At 53.4% G+C, this 18579-nt stretch overlaps 1 protein-coding gene across 5 annotated transcripts in view; it reads right to left on the minus strand.

The window, feature by feature from the left end:
• Window positions 1–18579, minus strand: part of CPSF7 (cleavage and polyadenylation specific factor 7) — a 24269-nt gene continuing 5690 nt past the window's right edge. For 2 of the 5 annotated variants that reach the window (XM_075928438.2, XM_075928443.2), the window contains exons 3-10: window positions 9683–9901; window positions 8725–8828; window positions 8088–8233; window positions 5803–6208; window positions 5324–5520; window positions 5080–5248; window positions 4727–4900; window positions 1–2062 (exon numbers count right to left, since the gene is read on the minus strand). In XM_075928438.2, the coding sequence (XP_075784553.1) occupies window positions 4732–4900; window positions 5080–5248; window positions 5324–5520; window positions 5803–6208; window positions 8088–8233; window positions 8725–8828; window positions 9683–9901 (1410 nt within the window). In that variant the 3' untranslated portion in view covers window positions 1–2062; window positions 4727–4731. The other 3 variants (XM_075928439.2, XM_075928442.2, XM_075928440.2) reach the window with 3 other exon arrangements.

Consider the following 18579-nt stretch of genomic DNA (forward strand, 5'->3'; position numbering starts at 1 on the left):
TAAAAGATTGACAACGTCATCAAGTTTATTACACAATTTCCAACCTATCAGAAAGAGACAAACAAATCAAATCACCGAGAACTGGGGGAAGGGAATTGGGGCTTTGCTTGTTATTTTTTTTTATTATTCCCCCCTCCACACTATTCTGAAATAAACTAAAAATGTGTGTCATTACGTAAAAAACAGAACACTCTCCTGTCAAAGGGTTTTCTGGTATTTTACACTTTTTTTTGTCACCTCACATTGTTTCCACATTTTTTCATTTTCTTTTTAAAAAGACACCCAGAGCTGGCCTTTGCTCACTGATCACAGTTCGTACGGAGGTGCCACTTCACTTCGCCCTGTGCACTCCACACTGCAAGTCACCTCTTGTCCCATGCCACCATCTCTGATGTGCCCAACTGGAGTACGAGACCCCTGCTGGGAGGTATGGTGCCCAGGTTTTGCCCAGCTGTGTCCACAACTTGCCAGGAGCACAAGGGCCACACTGAATCGGCATGAAACGCAGATGGTGGCTGCTGTCTTCAGTCTTCCATAAAAGTGCAGCCTCTGGAGACTACAAGTCCCAGCATGCAATGGGTGTCAGCGTGCGCTAGGTGACTGGAGAAGTGCATGCTGGGATGTGTGCCCTCCACAGGCTGCAGCTCAGATGGCCACAACAGTGCAACACATGCAGGCTACTCTCTGGCCACCTGTACCCTACAGCATCCTTTGCTCAAGGGAACATGGCTCCTTCCACACCACCTTCCAGAATCACCAGCTAAGACTTCAGGCTGTGGTGGAAATGGTGGTTATGTACCTCCCCTGCCCTTCAGGGACTCAATCAGAGCCCAGTTCTGGAACAGACACCAAGATTCCTTGGCTAGGTGCAAACCAACTCTCGGCTGCTCCAAACCCTTGCTCACGCTCACACACCACAGAACAAAGGCAAGCGGCAGTGCTGTCTAAATAACCCCCCACGCACACGGCTTGAATGGGAGCTCCCACTCCTAGAAAGTTTAGGAAGAGGCAGGAGTCTCCAGCAGAGCCCTACATTCCTGGAATCAGTGCACCTCCCACCACCACACAGAAAGGCTAAGCAGCTCGCAAGGTTATCAGTGGTTTGGTTCATCCAGACAGCCCCCAAGCCCACCCCTCCTGCATCGCCCCCCACATCACAACACTCGAATCTCTGCCCAAGCTGCTTCCTCTAAAACAAGGAAGGCAGCCTTGCTGGGAGGAGACTGGCTCTGGAGAATCAGGTGGCTGGGGCTTGCAGTAGGGAAAAACATGGACTGGAACGGTTATTGCATGAGATCAGCATGGAGAGCCGGAGGCATTGAGCCCAGCCAAGAGGGTTCGCCTCTTTTCTGGAGCAAGCCTCCTAGAGGACGCAGAGCAGACGGAGAGGGCTCAGAGGCGACTACAGAAATGGAGCAGAAAGAGGTGATGGGGCGCAGCAGCCCACCTGCTCCCCACGAGGCAAGGGGAAATGCTGTTCTCTAAGCTGAGTACAAGGGGCCAGACAAGCCAGGCCTAGAACTAGTTGGGAGAAGGGATCACGCTCCTCAGGAGAGCTCCCCCAGGACGAGAAGACAGTGTACCTTGGGAGGACATGGATACTGGCCCCAGTGAGCCAAGCAGGCCAGGCACCAGACACCCCGCAGGGATATCTGCACCCCACCAACCCTCCCCAGCACACAGGAGGCAATAGATTCCCTTCCAGCTGTCCCCAGAAGGGCCACGGAGAGGAAGGAGCTCACAAGCTTCCATGGAAAAGCACCATTTCTCTTTGGGTCCGAGTATCCGTGGATGGGAGCACGCCCTGCTCACAGTGGCCCCGACGCTATCCCTCCCTAACTCCACGTCTTCCAGCATTGCCCCAGGAAGCAGCAGCAGCGAGTGTGGGTCCCGAGGCCACCGGGTGCCAGCTGGAGTCCTGCAGGCGACGTGACTTTCCCTGGGTGCCTGGAAGAAGCTGGGGGCAGTGGGGAGGAGAGGGGTGGAGCGGCCTCCGTCCTTCAGTCCTGATCGAGGTGAGGAGATACAAGTCCATTAAAAACACTTACTGCCAACCAAACTCCTGAAAGGGACAGAACAAGACAACAGGTCACAGTCTCCCTGCTGCGCTGGGCAGGCACTGAACTGCCAGCGAGGAGCCTCCTGGGGCCCGCTCAGCCCCCCCGCAGACCTGCCTTTAACATTTGTCTTCCTGCGCGTTTGGTGCTGACAGGGTCAACAGGACCCACAGCCTTGGAAAGCGACGTCCTCTGTCCCCAGGGCAGGCTCCCCCAGGCCGCTACCCTGGACGGCCACCTCTGGGGCGAGGCAGGCATGCCATCTCCATGGCAACCGAGAATGCCACCTAGGAGGCCAAGGCATGTCCAACAGGCCAACTGTGCACTAGGAACCAGACCGACATGCATAGGTCCCGGCCAACCCAGGACGGGCAGGAGCCAGTGGCCTAGAGGGGAGTCGTTTTGCCTGGGATACGTAATGAGGCCTGAGGTACACTCAGCCGATTCAGAATAAATCCTGCAAGCCACAGAGACTCTGCTGAAGGGACGTGTTCCCTCCACCAAAGGACGTACTGACAAGACACTGGGTGTTACACTGCGCACTTGGAGAGAGATGAGCGCTTCACAAGGGTAATGGGCTAAGCCAGAAGCATGTGGCTGGCAGGGAAATGCTGCTGACATGGGGGGGGAGGGAGAGGGGGAGAAGGAAACAGGCACAGAAAAGGTAAGGAACTTGCCAAAGTTCACTATCAATCAGTGGCAAAGACTGCAGGGCCCCATCCCCACCCCTGACTCCCAGTCCATCCCTTCTGCCACCAGCATGCCTGGACAAGGCGCACACTGAAAATATTTTGGAGCGGAGGATGAACATTTAAAAGCACACGGCAATCATGGGGCTGAAATCCAGGGCTCCCCATGAGGCCCATGGCTGGCGTGGGTAAGAGCTGGCCCAGTCCCAGTGGGGGCCTCATGGCCTGACCCTGGTACAAATTAGGAGCCTGCTCTGAGGTGAAGACCATGCAGCACTAGGCGGAATGTTTGAGGCAGCCCAGCCCAATGCCAAGCAAACCCGGGAAGAAGCAGAGACCGCCGAGCGCTGCCCTCACAGCAGGTGAGGGGCACCGCCGTCCTGTGTCTCACCCAGAGGCATCCCAAGCAGCTCACCAAGTCCTGCAGGGACAGAGGGAGTGGGACCAGGACACCGTGGCCTCGCGAGAGGATGGCGGAGGCTAGTTCTAACACCGCCCACCTCTGTATAGCTGGAGGTAGGGGAGGCAGCAGAAATCCTGGCGTTAGCCCAGCTGTCCCAGGCACAATGGGGTGCTTTGCAATTGGAGAGTCAGCTTGTTCCTTAGGGTACAGCCTTGCGTGGATACAAAATTTTGTACCCACAGCCGCAAAAACGAGGCACGGATCCCCGCAGCCACATCCGCGATGCAGATACCCCCGGACAGAAAGCGGGCCTCTGCGGATTTGCAGGGCTGTGCCTGAGGGACAGTCTCCCTCAGAGGGGGGCGCACAGTGCATGGGCCACTTTGCCAGGCTGGACAAAGGCCGTACGCGTGGGCAACACAAGGAAACTACAATACCTCCACCACCACGTGGCTCTGACATGGTAGGCGTGACAAAGCTTTGGTGGATTGGAAGCAGCACGTGGCGTGAACCTGGCAGCCCTGAGCCATCAGCCTCAACTTGAAAGGCTGCTCGGCCCTCTCCAGTAGAGCCTCAGAACTCATAGGGTTAGAAAGGCCCAGGAGGGTCATCTAATCTAACCCTCTGCCAGGATGCAGGATTTACTGGGCCCAAGCCACCCAAGACAGCTCTCTCCAGCCTCCTTCTGGAAACCGCAACTGCAGGCGCCTCCATGACCTCCCAAGTGTCTGATCCATGGCAGTGCTACTCTCACAGCTCAGAAACTGTGCCCGAGACTGAATCTAAATCGGCAGTGCTGTCACTTGATCCCCTCGCCTTTCGCCCTGCTGCCTGCAGCAAGGGAGCAAAACTGTTCTGCATGGTTACAGTACGGAAGAACACTATTGTGTCCCCCAGCACTGCGGGGGATGGACGTGCGGTTCGTACTGACACCCTAACCACCCAGCAACCCATCAGTCATACTCTGCCCAGCTCCCACCACGTGGGCAAAGCCACTCTGCCCCAGCCATGCCAGACTGAACCTAGGAGAGAGGACAGAGCACCAAGGGCTAGGCGCTCTCTTTGCTGTCCAGTGCGGGCAGGGTAGGCTCCATCAAGCGAGGACACGGGAAGGAATTCTAGCCCCATGCTCAAGAGGAGCAGGGCCAGGAATGCCTCTGCTGATGCATGTGAATCAGTAGCAGCACCAAGCCCCTTGCTGTGCCAACAGAAAAACGCCAATATGAGACGTCAGGGCTGGTAACTCGGCGGCCATCATAGAGGAGATTTCCCTCCTCTTCTCCCCTGGGGAAGCATTTTCCTCTTGGGGCTCACGCTGCAGGCAATGAAAGATCATGCATTGCTTGAGACCTGGAGGGCTGCCACTGGCTATATGACTGACACACTAAGTGAAGGACCGCCCTGTTAGCCATAGAGCGCCAGCTGCTAACAGCCAGGGCAAAGGGACTGCAGAACGCCCAGACTGCCTCCCAGGAATGCACCACGTCCCTCTAGGGAAATGGGGCGCCCACTGGAAGCAGGTGGATGGCCCTGCAGCACAAGAGGGGTTGAAGACCCAGGGCCCTGGGCCAGCTTACCTTTCTCAGTGGTGCCGGTCCCGTTCTCTGTCCCTGTCCCGATGTCTCTCATGATCCCGGTTCCGTTCTTGGAAATAGTCCTCGTGCCGATCCTCATTGTGGAGCGGGTCCCGGTGCCTCCTGCTGCTCTCGCGGGACCGACTGGGTGACCTCTCCCGAGATCGGTGTCTTTTTCTGGAAGACAAGGCTGGGTGCTGAGTCTCTCCCGGACGGGCTTCCCTTCAAAGGGGCTGCTGCTCCCACAAGTCTCCCCAAAGGGCAGTGAGCTGGGCCCCCACTCCCCATCTCCACCAGAGGCCCAACAGGAGAGAAGGGAGTTCCCCCCCTCCTGCTCTGGGGGGGCGAGGATTTACCTGGAGGAGCTGCTGCTGGCGCCCATGCTGTAGGACTTGGCCTCGATCCCATGAAGACAATCCTTGAGGGAGGAGAGGAGGACACGGCACCGCTCGTCGTTGGCGACGCGCGACTGTTTGATGACGGCGATGGCCGTGAGCAGGGTCTCTATGGCGTCACTGTAATCCCCTGTGGGACACGAGAAGGGTGAGGGGAGGGCCCGGAGAGGGGATGCAGGGCGACAGGGCAGGGAGCAGCTCTTACCTGCACTGGCCCCAGACACCGCTTTGGAAATGGCACTGCTGGAAATCGCCCGGTTCCTGTCCATGATCTCCTCAAACTCGGCTTCGCTCACCGGGGCGGGCAGCGGGCCCAGCTCTCGACTGAACGGAACAGAGCATGTGCCCGTCAGGCAGGCACGGGGAGAGAGCTCCTGCCCCCGATGAGTGTCCAGGAAGGTTCTAAGGATTAAAGTCCAGCTAGCAGGGCTCCCCATAGGCACCAACGCGGGGGTGTCCCAGGCCCACTGCCCAGCTGGCAAGGCTCCCCCAGGGCACCGAATAGGAGGTACCCCAGGCCCACTGCCCAGCTGGCAGGACTCCCCTTAGCAGTACCTTTTGCCTTCTTGGGACCCAGAAGGCCCAGATCTGGTTGGCACATGGTTACAACTGTACCACGGCCTCTTGGCCCAATCCTCCCAGCCCGTCCTTTCCCAGTCCAGCAAAGGCTGGAGCTGTTCTCACCTGCTGTGGTTATATGCTGCGGAGGCCTTGTAGGTGTCTGGCGGGGGGCCCAGTGCTGCGTTTGGTGGGGGGAAGAAGGCAGGATTGAGGTGCAGGGCGGGTGGGACAGCCCCTGGAGGTGGCACGGCCAGGTGAGGGGGCAGTCGTGGAGGAGGGGGCATTAGATGCTGGTAATGGATTCCCGGAGGGGGAGGTGGCACTCCAAAGCTCGAGGAGAGAGGCGGTGGGGGAGGCATCGGGGGAGGTGGCAGGGCCATGAGGGGCATGGCGGCAGGGGGGCGGTTAAAGAAAGACAGCACGGAAGGGGGCTTCTCCGCACGCGAGAACGGCACAGCATTCTCCGTCGGCGTGGCTCGGCCGTCCATCGAATCCGACGAGTCCCGGGAGTGAGCCCTCGGCGGCACCCCTGTCGGCCAGCAGAGAAGAGGAACAGATTGTGAGCATGGGGCCGACCGCTCCCAGGGGAAAGCCACCTGACGAAAGCTAACTGCGGCAGGCCTCCCAACCCCACACGTGCAACCAAGTGACCGAGGGTGGGACATGTCACCCCCTCAGCTCTGTATCAGCCTCCACACCCTGAGATCGGGACACCCCTCGCCCACGGTCACACGCCTGATTTCAGCGGAGCCTGAGGTGCCGAGAGAAAGATCCAGCCAGCCAAACGTAGCCTCCACTTCCACAGGCCTCAGCAAGGGCGTGACAGCTCTCCACCAAGACAGCAGGAAAGCTTCCATGGCAAGCACAGGGCATGGAAGTTGCAAAGCAAACTGGCTGCCTGGGCAGAAGCCAAAAGCCATAACCACTGGCAAGAGGTCGCAGTCAAGAGGTCCCTGGACACTGCGCGAGTCAGAGCTTGCCTGTTAGCTGGTTAATACAGCTGGTTTGGGCTTGCACAGCGGCAGAGAGAGTGAAATCCTGCCAAAACTTTAGGTGAGCCTGACCCAGAGAGTCTGTAATCCCCTAGGGGGGCGGATCCAGAAAGGGCTGATGAGATTATCATGTGAACAAACTTAGAGACACGGTCTGGATCCAAAGCTCCCAGGGCCACCCTGCCCTGGAGGGCAAGTAACCAGAGGCTGACAGCGAGGGAACCTGAGGGGGTTAGATCTGCAGGAGACACGGAGATGTTGCTCATCCGCAGCCATGGGGACGGAGAGGACCTGAGGCTATGTCTGAAGAGTTCTGGGAACAAGCCAAGGCAAATTCATATTCCAAGAAAACTTTCCCTTCTCTAGCCTCTTTCAGCCCAGGATCAAAGGGCTGGAGACTCCCTGGGGCCTTGCCTGCCCTGGTGAGCAGTCCTGTCTCAGCCACTGGTGAACTGCTAGGAGCTGGCCTGGTTTTATCCAGGTAGAAGCTCCATGAATGCCAGATATTGGTCAGCGTCATCAGGGCGAGCACAGCGACCCCAACAGCTACAGCCAGGGCAGTTCCCCAGTGCAGACAAAGCCAACAGCCTCACAATAGCCCTGTGGTAAGGGACAGACGAGAGGAACCTCTCACCTGCCGCTGACATGCCGCCCCCTCCACGCCAGAAGGTGGCACAGTCTGACAGAGCACTGCACTTCTTTTGGGCAATTCATGGTGGGCAATGGAGAATTTGGGGTTCCACTGCAGCTGTCTGGGGGCATGTGAGGGCTGAAGGACAGTCACCCAGTGGGAATTTGTCCAGGGCGCTGAGGGGCAGTACTTCTCTCACAGAACGTGCCACAGGATCAACAACGACCACAAGTGGTCACAGTTTTGTCATGTGTCTCCCTAGAAAGATGGCCCCTCCGGCTGCACAGCGCCCCCTAGCTGGGGCGGGGCCGGGGCGGGCCATCAGACTGAGGAAAAAGGCCATTGTACAAGGCCCATGGTGAGGCCCCAGCTGGAGTACTGCGTCCAGTGTTGGGCACCTTACCTCCGCAGGGATGTACAAATTCTGGAGAAGGTCCAGAGAAGAGCTATTAATAGATATGGAGGGTCTTAGCTATGATGATAGGCTGAAGAGCTTAAGCCCATTCAGTTTGGAGAGGAGGAGGAGGAGGAGGAGGCTACGAGGGATCTTCGCAGTCTATGAGCACCTAAAATGGGATCATAAAGACTCGGGTCAGGATCGGGTCAGACTCGGCAGCAACAGGAAAAACACGCAGAGACTCCTGGGAAATCAGCCCCCACCCCAGGGTTCTGGTGGGTTCAGTCCGCTAGAGTTCTGCTCTGGATCGCCAGGCCCAACTGGAGTCTCCCCTTCCTCATGCACCCTGTGCCCCTCCCCGCCCTGGCAGCGGGCCTGCCCCACTTACGTTTCCGGGCCTGTGCCTCAAACTGCGACAGGTTCTGCCGCGTGGCCAGTTTCACGTCCACTTTATCCCCATTGAGGATCTTGCCAGGCAGCAGGTCCAGGAGCTTGTGGACTGAGTTCTCGGAGGCCACTACCACCTCTGCATACCTGTGGGGAGCCAGAGACAAGCAGATGATGGCAGGCCAGTACAACTAAGCCCACCCTCCTCCCCCCACCACAGTCTGTGGGGATCACCCCGAAAGCAGCCATGGGTGCCTCAATGTACTCCTCTCCCCACGATCCAGGCAGAATAGAGAGCAGCAACCCTCACCTCTCACTGTGGTTGTCTGTCTGCAACTCCACCCAGCCCACCACTGCAGGGGCACGGGCATTCCTATTCCTACCTGTTTCCCATCAGCTCTCCCACCCCTGTACTTCAACACACTAGCTCCATCATATGGGCACCTTGCAAAGCCCCCCTTCTCCTCCCCAGCTAGGCCTCTGGCCACCCTGCCCACAGGGAACAGGCAGGTCGCCTTTGGCGACAGGACCATATGAGAAAAGGTGCCGGGTCTCCTCCAACAGCGTTCACGTTTAGAGTGGCCCACCGCCAGAAGACCCTGGGAATTCTCCCTCTGGATCCCCTCAAGAGCGCTCACCCTTTGGATTGGCCATTGGCTCGGTTCTCTGCGAATTTCAGCTCCACCACATCGCGGACCCCAACTGAGCGAATAATCTGGATCAGCTGCTGGTCAGTTGTCCACTGAGAACAAGTGGAAGAGAACAGCTGAGGCCCAATGGCAAGATCTCTGGGCTGCATATCCCTGTTCCAGGACTAGCATGATCGATCATTCATCTCCACCGAGTGCCCCCCTCCCCCCCCGCTCAATCTCCCCCTAGGATCTTTAGCACAGGCTCCAGTTTCTGAGGCCACAAATGCTTTCAGCAGGGAGGGGATACAACCAGCCCCGTAACCCTGTCTAGGAGACACCAATCCCCAGGGAGGCAGCTGTACACAAAAGTCTTAAGTCCTGGGAAAAGGCAGAGTGGAGAGCTGTGGGGATTCAAGGGCTCTGTGTACAAGCCGAGTTTGAGCACCATGTGCCAATCCAACCAACACGCCTGGAGGAAGAAGGATCACGGGAGCTGTTGGCCCAGAGTTCAGTTCCCAGGCCCACTCAGGGACAACTAGTCCCACTAGCATTAGTGACTCATGCGGTGGGGACCCCTGTTCTTCAGAGAGCCCACACCTCATGTCAGCTAAGCCAGCCCACAGCCACAAGAGCACGCCAGCTGGCCCAAAGCCATCACTCTCCCCCGCCCCATGCAGACTATGCCTTGAGATCACCACTGAGCACAGGTGGTCCAGGTCTCTATTCTACCACCCCTCAGTAACTGGCACTTGCAGTCCCTGGATGGTTCAGTGCTGACAGAGCACCCCATGCCCCTTTCTGCAGAACCTGGGTTTCCCCAGCCATGTGCAAACCAAGCTAGATTTCACTTCACTGGATAGCTAAGACTGCAGCCCAGATGGCAATTCCCTGTGTCTGTCCCCAGGAAGCAAAGGCTGTCCAACTAAGCCAGGTGCTCCCAGTGGGCACCAGTGACCCCACTCACCCAGGAAAAGCTGCCCACGTACACCGCTGCCCGTTTGTTGCGCAGCCCACTGTAGGTGTACAGGATGGCGGGCGGTTTGCTGTTTGGCTTGGCTGACTGCTCCTGGCGCATCTCAGACTGTGCCTCCGAGCTGCTGGTGCAGCTTTCAGCTGGCTGCGAGCTCGCCGCTAGCACGTCGTCGTACAGATCCATCTGGTCGGCATTGCTGAATTCAGAGTCCTAGGGCACACAAGCGATCGGTCAGCCTTTCCGCGACGAGCCCATGAAGCCAGAGGGGCACGTCTCTCAAGGGAGAGACTCCAGCAGGCCAGAGGTTGGCCCTGCCCAGTGGCTCTCATCTGCTGGAAAGCAGCCCGTGCTCCCCCAGAGATTCAACACCAAACACAGAACAATCCCTGGGAGGGATCATTCTCTCCTGCCCAGGCTGAGTTTCACCAGAACACTCACTCTCAGAAGCCAAAGGGAAGAAATGCCACGGGGCTGAGAAATACCCCGTAACAGGGACCTCCTGGTTCCTCGGCATCTTTGTGTCTTCTTCATTCTAAATCTGATTTAGGCTGTCAATGGCTGGGGAGAGGACTCCAGCTCGCATACACACCTGCAAAGCTCCTGCCATACGTTTCAGATGACAAAAGAGTTCACGACAAAGAAAGAATTTGCCTCACTGCCCCCACCTCTCCCAGAGTCCCTCAGACTGGCTCCCACTAGCTCCGCTTCCCCCGCTGTGGAAAAGAGACCTGCCAAGGCAGGTGGCACAGCGGAGCACAGCTCAATCCCCACAGCTGCGTGGGCTCTGGCGCCGCATGGGAGTGGCGTTTGTGTCAGTGGGCAAACGGGACTCGCTTGGGGTCACAAAGAGGCCAAAGGTTTAGGACAGGAAGTGAAAAAAGCTGTATCCAAATGAAAGGAGGGAGAACTTCCAAAGGCAGACTGGAATCTGGCTAGAGCACAATGGTAAATGCTCCTTTTCGGACCATGAGCAGCCAGGACAGGTTTCATACCTGACCCCAGAGGAACAGCACGCCTGGCCATATTTCTGGTAGGGATATTAGAAAGTAATTACTTGAATAACTGTGTAACCACACAAAATATTGTCAGTTACATGGCTATTTGATGGTCCCCAGGGGCGGGGCCAGTGCACTCCTAGCCCCACTCCTGGGGAATCCCCAGCCACCCTGCCCTGTGGCCTCTGTATTAGAGGCTGCAGCATGGGGTGGACAGGTGGGAGCCTGTCCACAAGGCGAGCTGGTTTAAAAACCAGTTCCCAGCACAGAGCAGCTCCCGCTTGCTGCCCCACGCTGCTGCCTTTGATACAGGAGCAGCAGCGCAGTAGGGCAGCAGCTTCGGTCTGCAGGGACCCAAGTTCCCTGGGGACAGAGGCTGCTCCATGGCAGGCTCCTCTGCCCCCACTGCTCTTTCTGACAGAGGCAGCAGTGTGAGGTGTGAAGGAGGCGACTTGCATGAACTGAGGCAGCAACAGCACCTATTAAAACCTGGCTCTCCACGGCACCAGCTCCCACTTCCCCCCCACTGCCTCAGACACAGAGGCAGTGGGTGGGGGGGGGGGCGGGTGGGCGGGGGGAAATGCATGTAGTCAATAAAATTAACCAATAAACAGGCTTATTGGTTAATCTTATAGTTGATTACACGTTGAGATCCCTAATTTCTGCGGCACGGATTCAGCCCCCATAGGAAAGACTGCCCCCTACTGCAGCATCTGGGCTTTCCTCGGCAGTCTGCTGGCCAGGCTCAACTTAGAGGAGTCCTGAAGCTGAGGTGGCCTGAGGCCTTTGAGGAAGCAGTGCAATCAATGGGGGGCAATTGCCTTCTACTGCTCATAACCCTTAAAGCATCAGAGCCCGTAGCTCAGCATTTTATCCCAGTTACTGTTACAACAAATGCTATGGGCCTTTCAAAACTCTTAGAAAGCAATTCACTTTATTGACACCCCACAGCAGCAAGGGCCACAGGTTAATTATGCATTAGCAGCCATTTCATATGCTTGAAGATAATTATCTTAACTCATCAAGGGCATGCTTGTTCTTGTACCCAGACAATATCAGGGTGAGTGTAAATCCAGGCCAGGCCAGGGGCATGAGATCAGGAAGACAATTCCTTTGAGAAAGGAGCCATTTAAAGCTATTACATGGATCTCAGGGCCTGCTGCTGCTCCCAATAAAATCAAGGCTACCACAGCCAACAAGTGCAGTTGGGCAGGAGCAGACTTGATGCATCATTTCTAGACTCCGGTCCCTGGAAGCGTGGGAGGGACATGCCTTAGGAAATGGAATAGGTACCTTCCTAAGGTCCCTTCCCTTTTCTACGATCCTGGAAGTGTTGGGATCAGGTGCAGGAGTGTTCTCTGAGCTGTTTTCTAGTGTCCGCACCAGTCCAGGGAGAGCAACCCCCATCCCACCAGGGAACACCACTCCTACGAATGTCTCCACAGTGGTACCTTTCTGGAGACTTACCCTCCTTCGATCACTTTCCATTTGTCCAAGCTAGACCTTCTACCAACACTAAGTTTGCAAGGAGCCATGGCTCTGGATAACAGTTCTGCGCCCCCCCCCCCCAATCCATCACTTAACCAAGCTGCAAAGGTTTTGTAACCCCCCCCCCCCCCATTCCTGGGTGTTGTTCCTGCCCTATTCTGACCCCTCAGCCCCAATATATTTATTGCCAGTTTTGCGATAACCAAGTGCCCAGAACTGAACACTGTAGCTGGCATCCCCCATTGGAGTTGTTCAGAGAGGACCCCTCCCCGCCCCCACGTGGTAATGGGCTGTACCTGCAGGGATGTGGTGCCCAGGCCCAGTGCCCACAGCTCAGCAAGGATACTGATACATTGCTGAGACTTCAGAGAAGAGCCGCTAGAATCATTACAGGGTTCGAAAACCTGCCTTCCAGGGATGGACGCAAGGCTCTTAGCAAAGAGCTAGGTAAGGGGTAACTTGAGCCCGTCTCTACATCAGGAAGGACGACTGGCAAAAAACGGAGATTCAGCCCTAGAAAGGACTTTGAATGCAGTCCATTGTCTGGATCATCAGCAGCCGGGTAACCCTGGGGCGCACAACGAGAATGCTGACCCCTGGCTGCCGCAAACTGGTTTGGTCAATCTCCGTGTCTGATAAGACTATTGACACAGGGAACAAAGATTTAATAATGGGCCCTTCAGTCTAGCTGGAAAAGACAGAACACGATCCATGGGCTGGAAGCTGAATGGAGATAAATTCAGACTGGAAATAAACCACAGATTTTTAACAGCATAATTAACCACTGGAACTATTTACAAGGGTTGTGGTAGACTCTCCATCACTGACAATTTTCAAGTCAAGATTGCATGGTTTCCTGCAAGTTCAGCTCCAGGAATTATTTTGGGGAAGTTTTCTGGCCTTTGTTGTTCATCAGGTCAGGCGCTAGATCACCACAATGGTCCCTTTTGGCCTTTGAATCGCTGAATCAATATCCAGAATCTCGCATGCGCTATGATTCCTCAGTTGTAGAATCCACATAGAGTGCGGTTTCTCCCCAGCCAACACAGAAATCCCTGTTCTGTGCAGTGGTGTGTGTCCAGCTGCCCATTTACGCAGCCTGTCTCTCCCACCCTAGTCAAACCACGTGCCCTCCAGCCAACCAATCAATAGCATACCTGGTAAAACAGGGCTCAAAGTTCCTTTTCTTTTTGGCTACCTACCCTTGTGATTGCAGGAGGAAGACTGAACCTAGCATCCCAAAGCAGAGCCTAGCTTCCTTTCTTTAGCTTTCACTCACAAAGGGGGAGATATTCACAGATATACATGGTGTTAGGTGCCTAACACTTGCAATCCTCTAGTTTCTTTTCCACACATTCAGCCTGTGGAACGGCTTGCCGGAGGATGTTGTGAAGGGCAGGACTTGAACAGAGATCAGAAAAGAACTTGATAAATTCCTGGAGGTTAGATCTATCAATGGCTATTAGACAGGATGGGCAGGAATGGTGTCCCTAGCCTCTGATTGTCAGAGGCTGGGAATATTTGACAGGGGTGGGATCGCTTGATGATTCCCTGTTGTGCTCATTCCCTCTGGGGCACCTGGCATTGGCCACTGTTGGCAGACAGGATACTGGGCTAGATGGACCTTTGGACTGACCCAGTTTGGCCATTCTTATATTCTTAATCAACAGAAATTAAGGGTCACATCTTCGAATACCCCCTCCCCCCATGGATTTTCCTCTTTAGTTTCTGCCTATAAATGGTGCTGTTTTTTTCCACCCAACCCTGCCACCCCCAGTTAATTTAATTTAACCCAGCTCATGTGTTCTGCCCCATCCCAGTTCATGAAATGCGAAGGGAGCCTGACTGTGCTCCCAACATCTGCCAGGAGCCAGCCCAAACTTAGCAACTTGAAGGAAAAAAGCAATCAGAAACCCTGACCTTTATAAAGGCATGCCAAAGAGTAGGGGCTCAATGAAAAAAACCCACCTCTGCAGGTCAAACCACCCAAAGTCATCTCTGTGCCACTGCTCAGACCCCTGCAAGCCCAGGGCCGCAAGTCAGCTCTCCCATGTAGCATATGGCAGGCAATTCTCTTCTCCAATCTCAGACATACAAGTGTAGCATTTTGTATTTGCTCCCATTGCCATCAAAGTGCAGTATACCATTATTTAGATCTACTTGTGTTGTATGCAGCACTGTTATAGCCACACGGCTCCCAGGGGATTAGAGACACAAGATGGGAGAGGTAATCTCTTATTGGCTCTACTTCTGTTGAGATACACACAAGTTTTGAAGCTTTACTGAGCTCTTCTTCCAGGCTGGGAAACTTAGAGCATCACAGCTAAATACAAGGTGGAGCAGACTGCTAAGCATAAGTAGTCTCACGGGGTAGCTATGTTACTGCAAAAACAACAAGTATTCCTGTGGCACCTGGGCAAAACCCACTTCCTCAGATGAGCTGGAAGCATAAGTAGTTAACATGTATTTCAAGGGACTATTCAGTGTGAAGTTGCTTGTTAACACCCCTCCAGTCACAGGGAGGAAAGGGAGCAGGGGGAAAGGGGGAAGCAGCTGGGAAGTAATTAGTGGGTTAGATTGTTGTAATAAGCCATAAATCCAGTGTCTTGATTGAGCCAATGATTTCAGTTAGGGATGTAAATATCCATTAACGTAGTTAACCTATTAAGCAACATAATTGTAATTGTTTAACTGTGCAGCTGGGGTCCAGCCAGTTTACAAGTGGAGGGGCTGCTCCAGCCCGCCAGGGTCTTGCCGTACTGCAGGGGAAGGGGGTGAAAGGGAGGGGAGGACCTTGCTCCAGCCAGTCAGGGTCCTATTCCAGCCTGGGATCCTGCTCCAACCAGCTGCAGTCCTGGCGTGCGCCCTATCCCCTGGTTAACTGGTTACTAGGTAAGCACACTAGTAAGACTAATGTTTACTGGGTAACTGCTTGACCTTTTATTACATCCCTATTTTCAGTAACCAGCAAAGTTATGAATTTAAGCTTCCAAGTTCATCTTCAGGTGTGGTGCAGGTTTCCTTTGAGGAGGAGGACTGATAGGTCAGATATAATGTGTTTTGATCATCATGGCAGTGTCTGGGTACGACATTTTTAAAAAATCCACACGGTCACCTTTTGCATGGAACCAAAGAGATAGGCCACTTAACTAGGAAGTTTCTTAGCCACAAAACTTAACAGCCTAGATCTGCCTTGGCTATAAACTGTTACCTTATTCATACTGCAGTAGTGGCTAGTAGTTCCAGTCCTGGACAAGACCCCGTTGTCCAAGGCACTGTGCAAACTCAGCATAGAAAGACAGTCCCTGTCCCAAAGAGCTGACAGTCAAAGTAATGAGTTGAGGTAGATATGGCAATTTCTTGGAAAATCCTTGTATTAAGTTCATAAATTATTGTGGGTGCCCGTACTGTAACAGGGGAGGAGGTATGGATGTGACAGATGAGAGACCTATACTGAAAAACTGCCAAGCATGTATGAATTTTGGGGGCAAATGCTGTGAAGTGGATTTCCTGGGGAATCCCTAGGGAGAGCCTGATGCAAATTCCCCCCTCCACTTATGCAAAACCCCAGCCTCTTGAAGAGCCACCTTGAGCCTGTGCCAGGGAAGTGTGCTGATTACAGCAAGATCAAAGGGCAGAGCTGTATAAAGAAACAGCTGATCTGCCCAGCCAGGGATTCTGGACATAAGACAGATGAACTTATAATGGGGGGATGTGAGGGAGGGGAAGAGTTGTGGGTTTTGAAGGACTCAAATTGATCAGTCCTAGGTGGGAGCTTTTGAGCAGTCCCATACGGTTTTCTTATTGTTTTAACAGAACTTGGTTTCATTTACAAGTTTGACACCTGTAATCAAGGTTTGAATGAAGACCTGACCTGGATGGGCCGCAACATTCCACATCCTAATGACATAAAAAACAAAGCACCGAATACTTACAGCCCACCCTATTAGTCTCATTTAGCACGGACACTCTGGCAATATTTTTTCCCCTTCTCTTTCCCTCCCATCCCCGCTATTTATTTGTACCCTGGACCCCTTACTCCGTTCATTTGAAGTGGATTGTGCTCACGAAAAATCATGATACTATCTACATTTTTTGCTAGTCTCTACGGTACTGCAGAACTATTCGTTGTCTTTGGGTTCTCTCCGTAACACTTTTTAAGAATAAATGTGCTTGCTTAGAAGGAGTTGCATGGTGACTTGTAACTGCTGTCAATACACTGGCCATAGATCTTTGAGAGAAGCAGCAGACCACAGCAGCTGGTCTTTTTAGACAGTCAGGCTTGCTGGGGTTATCACAGTACAAGGCTCGGCTCTTTGTAAATTAACCTGGGTGCCCTGTAAAAGGGCGATACAGCTGCAGTTGCCCTGAACCTGTGCCAGGTATGTCTAAGGCTGTAGCAAAGAACTGCAAGATTCACTGCATTCCATACAGAAGGGGATGCCAAGATTGCAAGGTTAGGCAACGTAAAGTTGGGAAATGCCAGTTAAGGATGTACAGAAAGGCTAAGGCAGGCCTCTGAACCCTCCATCTCCATATCTGCCTCCCTACCCTGATCATGCCTTCCTCCTAACACTATATTTCAGCCAGAAATAGTGGCCTGTTTCCAGCAAGGAAAAGAGAAGAAACTGGACTTTACTGCATCATACAGAGACTTTTCAAGAGGTGCAGGGGTTAAGGAAAGAGCTACACTATGCCTGAGATTTTCAACACATTCCAGGGGCTAATATATTATTAATCATGTGCATTATGGTGGTGCCCAGGGTCAAACAAGAGTGGGGCCTCACTGTGCAGTGGCCGCACATGCTGTAGTAAATGGTCACTGCCTTGAGCAGCCTACAGTCTGAATAGATAAGACAAACACAGAGTGAGGGAAAGGGATAGAACACACAAGCAGATTGTAGTGTGTGATGGCAGCAAATGTCATATTAATACTGCAATTTTTGGGGGGGAAGGGGGAGAGGTGGGTTTGTTTAGTAGGCAATCAACTAAATGGAAAATTAGAAAGTGGAGGAAGGGCAAAGAGGGATGAGGTAGGTATAGACTGAGTGAAGCTGAACTGAAGAGTTTATGAAGGAGGGGAGGGTTGGAGCAAACAGACAATCTGCAAGTCCAGTCAAAATATAGGAAGTTGGTTATCTGAACATCCAGAGGTCCTTGTTTTGGCTCCTGCTCCTACCAGCCACAGCTACATCTTCCAATTAAAATCAATGCGCTATGTCTGCACCTCCATGCTGTTTGGAAATCTCAGCCTACACTCTCCTAAGGGAGTTGAGCATGCACATGTGAGCAGTCTGGCACTTCACGAGCTTGGGAAAGAGAGCAGAGACACACAACACGCAGCATTTAAAGCTATGAATGGGACACAGCTAACCCACTAAATTAGCCTAATTAACATGGGTCCTACAATTAACAGGTACTTCTGCTGTTATATTTATCTTGTTTTCTGTTATTTCCACTCCAATTCATCTGAAGGAAGAGGATTTTACCCACAAAAGCTCATGATTCTGTGTTTATTAGTTTCTAAGGTGCCACAAAACTACTCAATACTTTTAAAACTGTGTGAAATGAATTTGCAGAAGCCCTTTTCAAATGCAATATTTCCGAGCCAAATTTCCATTTTCCACCTCCAGCAATTTCAATTGCAGAGGCGATTTAAAAAAAGGTTGCACAAATTTTAACAGGGAAATATTTTAATATGCAGTCTCAAAAACTGCTCAGCTATTTTTGTTTAAACTCCCCCCCCTCCGCACTTCCCCCAATCCCCAAAAATGTCATCTTTGTGCAGAGACCAAGCTTGAAAGATGAGTTTCAGAAAGTTACAAATGCATAAAAATAAGGGTTGGAATGGAAACCATTCTGCAGCCTTAATTCCGCCACTTGCTGCTGCTCCAGCTATAAGTTATCAATGATCTTCACAAGGTTTGTTCACTTTTCCATCTTATCTCACCCTGATATTGAAAAGAGCTGGCTTTTCAGGGCCTTTCCCCACTTTGCCATGGGCTGGCTATAAAAGACTGCCCTTGCCATCTCATTCACTAGGACAGTGGTCACCAACCAGTAGATCAGGATCTACTGGTAGATCTTGGAGCCTCTGACAGGTGATCCTGATTGGTTTGGCCAAGAGGCTATCAAGTGCTGGTACTTCAGCTGCCCCTCCCCCTGCTGCAATGTACCTCCTGCCCTGCCTTGGAGCTGCCTCCCCCACCCCTGGGAACGGAGAGGAGGGGTGCTGATGTCAAGGTGCCCCTTCTCCCACCCTGTATCCTATCTCCACAGAACAGAGAGGGGGCACAACAGGACTTGGGGTGGACTTTATAGCTGCTTTTGGAAGTGGTGCAGTGCCAGGGCAGAGGTGAATCTTAGCCCCACTGCACCACCACCCAGAAGCCACCTGTAGTAAGC

Source organism: Pelodiscus sinensis, chromosome 5, assembly GCF_052426305.1.
Source record: "Pelodiscus sinensis isolate ZL-2025 chromosome 5, ASM5242630v1, whole genome shotgun sequence".
Taxonomy (NCBI): domain Eukaryota; kingdom Metazoa; phylum Chordata; order Testudines; family Trionychidae; genus Pelodiscus; species Pelodiscus sinensis.